The sequence below is a fragment of the Diachasma alloeum genome, unplaced genomic scaffold (assembly GCF_001412515.2).
Source record: "Diachasma alloeum isolate Michigan unplaced genomic scaffold, Dall2.0 Dall_scaffold_11140, whole genome shotgun sequence".
Classification (NCBI taxonomy): domain Eukaryota; kingdom Metazoa; phylum Arthropoda; class Insecta; order Hymenoptera; family Braconidae; genus Diachasma; species Diachasma alloeum.
In genome coordinates this window covers 1-2,579 of record NW_021682661.1, presented here as the reverse complement: position 1 = coordinate 2,579, position 2,579 = coordinate 1, and the positions used below count along the sequence as shown (strand labels likewise).

Below are 2,579 nucleotides of genomic sequence, written 5' to 3'. Positions count from 1 at the left end.
ATCATCATCATCATCGTTCGAGTCATCTGATGGTCGTGCTGGACTGTATCATGTTGGCTCATCACTTCTGGTATCTGATACCAACACCTCCAATGAATCTACATCCANAACTCATCCATTCTTCTGGCACGAAAACACGCAGTTGCTCATCATCATCATCATCGTTCGAGTCATCTGATGGTCGTGCTGGACTGTATCATGTTGGCTCATCACTTCTGGTATCTGATACCAACACCTCCAATGAATCTACATCCATAGGTTGATGTTTTTCTGAGATGCTCACCGATGTCTCGGGCACCGTAAAATTGTCTTCAGCTGGCTTTGGAATCTCTGATGACTCATCAATGATCAGAATATCCTCCTCAGGACTCTTCGGTGAGTCGGGAATATTTAAAATACCCTTCTCTGCTGGTGCGGGACTCTCCGGTGAGTCGGGAATATTCAAAATCCCCTTCTCTGCTGGTTCGGGACTCTCCGGTGAGTCGGGAATATTCAAAATACCCTTCTCTGCTGGTGCGGGGCTCTCTGGTGAATCGAGAATATTCAAAATACTCTTCTCTGCTGGCTCGGGACTCTCTGGTGAGTCGGGAATGCTGATAACATCCTCCTCTGCTGGCTCAGGACTCTCTGGTGAGTCGGGAATGCTGATAATATCCTCCTCTGCTGGCTCAGGGCTCTCTGGTGAGTCGGGAATGCTGATAATATCCTCCTCTGCTGGCTTGGGACTCTCCGGTGAGTCGGGAATGCTGATAACATCCTCCTCTGCTGGCTCTGGTGAGTCGGGAATATTGTCAACTTTCTCCTCGACAGAGTTAATATTATCAGATGGCATGTCAATAGCCACAGGTTTTTCGATTTACACATCAGTTGTTGAGTCTGGAACAATTGTTGATTGTGATGTGTCCAAAAGCAATGGAGTAGAACTTCCAGATGAAACATTCACAGGTAAGTCCCCATCTGATGTCTCCTTCTGGTCCGATGCCTCCCCATCTGATGTCTCTACTTCGGAGGTGCCCTCAGGATCTCCGGCCTCAGATGAAGTTGCAGAAAAATCCACCACACCAGGCACAAACTCCTCATCAGTTAAACTATCGTACTCATTTTCTGAATTGGAAGAGTGCACTGATCCCATCACTCTCAATGGCACATCTCTTTTCATTTTTTCAGAACTCCTCACGTTATCCACAAAATTACGAATTGTAATTATCTCCAAAGTCGAAACTTGCTCAGTTGGCGATCCACCAACACTAGACATAGCAGTAGAGCTCTTCACACTTGACTCACTGAATCTAAAATGTCCTGCACTGTGCGAGCATGGGGTTTATAAAACTGACTGACGAGGTCTTCATAACGAAAGCGTCATCTTCGGGTTGACTCCCCCCATCTGATTATTCATACTTTTTTAATCGAGGGGTAGGGAGACTTCGGATAAAAACCGAAGAACATACTAGCCTACCGAGGGAGACGTTGGTATTACCCCTGCTCTCAAACGCCATTTTGTTCAACGGTTATTGCATCATGCCACGAAATATAAACCAGACTTTGAAGAAACGTCATCATCGTATCGTAACGGTTATTGGATTAATATTATGAATACGTGACCATTTGATCTTACCGAACCTCCAGACAAATTTTTTCTTCCGAAGACTCCAACGGAAAAATAATTCGCGAAATTTCACAGACTCTTGTTGATGCGAGGGCATTCAATGAAAACTGTTACTGTGCTAACACCAACGAAATTGTCCAGCTATGTTTGACATCTCTCCCTGGAATCTCGAGAGCAGATCATGTAATTTGTCCAGACAATAACAAAATTATTGAAGTAACATTTCCAAGACAGTATGCAGACACCAAGTCCACTACCTCTCATGCTAAAAACCAGGGAGGGGCGGTGATGATGAAACAAGAAGACCGAGCAAAGTTCTCAGTTACTTTGACAATTGAATCATAGCAACATGTCGGTGGTTATTGATATCGAGGGTTTCAAAGATTTTGGCAACCAGTTTGTCTTAAAAGAATTTGCAGTATCAGCATTGGAGCTTGATGATGATGAAAAATTTCTTTATGAGTCAGTTTCGGTGGATCCACCCCACAAATGGAAGGATTTATTGCTTAAATATCGGGAAATAAATCAGTGGTTGTCCCGTCATTATCATGGGCTACATTGCCATACTCCTGGAGAAATTGAGTATGATAGAGTGAGTGAGTTTATCAATGCAATGGTGAAGGATGTTAAACACATCTACGTTCAAGGTCTGGAGAAGAAGCTCTGTAATCAAGATTTTTTCAAACATATCAATGTAATCTTTCATGAGATTTTTTTTTCAAAGGAATCAATGTAATCTTCATAAATAAACAACAATTATTGGAGAATGGATTTTTTATTTATCATCACCAGTATTATTATTATTAGGACATTTTGCTTTCAAAGTATTGAACATTATATTCACTCCGAGTTTTAATTCATTGAGGATGCCCAGCATTGGTGTAGCTGGAGTGTCCTCCGTGAGATGTGGTCCTCTCTTCCTCATCAATCCGCTGCTGGTTGATGGCTCGCACCAGGAGCTAGCCCATCGGTC

At 43.0% G+C, this 2,579-nt stretch overlaps 1 protein-coding gene across 1 annotated transcript; it reads right to left on the bottom strand.

Annotated features, from left to right (window-relative positions):
• Window positions 1-196: 196 nt before the first annotated feature.
• LOC107046986 (predicted GPI-anchored protein 58) lies at window positions 197-832 on the bottom strand. The gene has a single exon (XM_015269713.1). It carries the CDS (start codon window positions 830-832, stop codon window positions 197-199), a length of 636 nt encoding a protein of 211 aa, XP_015125199.1.
• Between the last annotated feature and the right edge of the window lie 1,747 nt (window positions 833-2,579).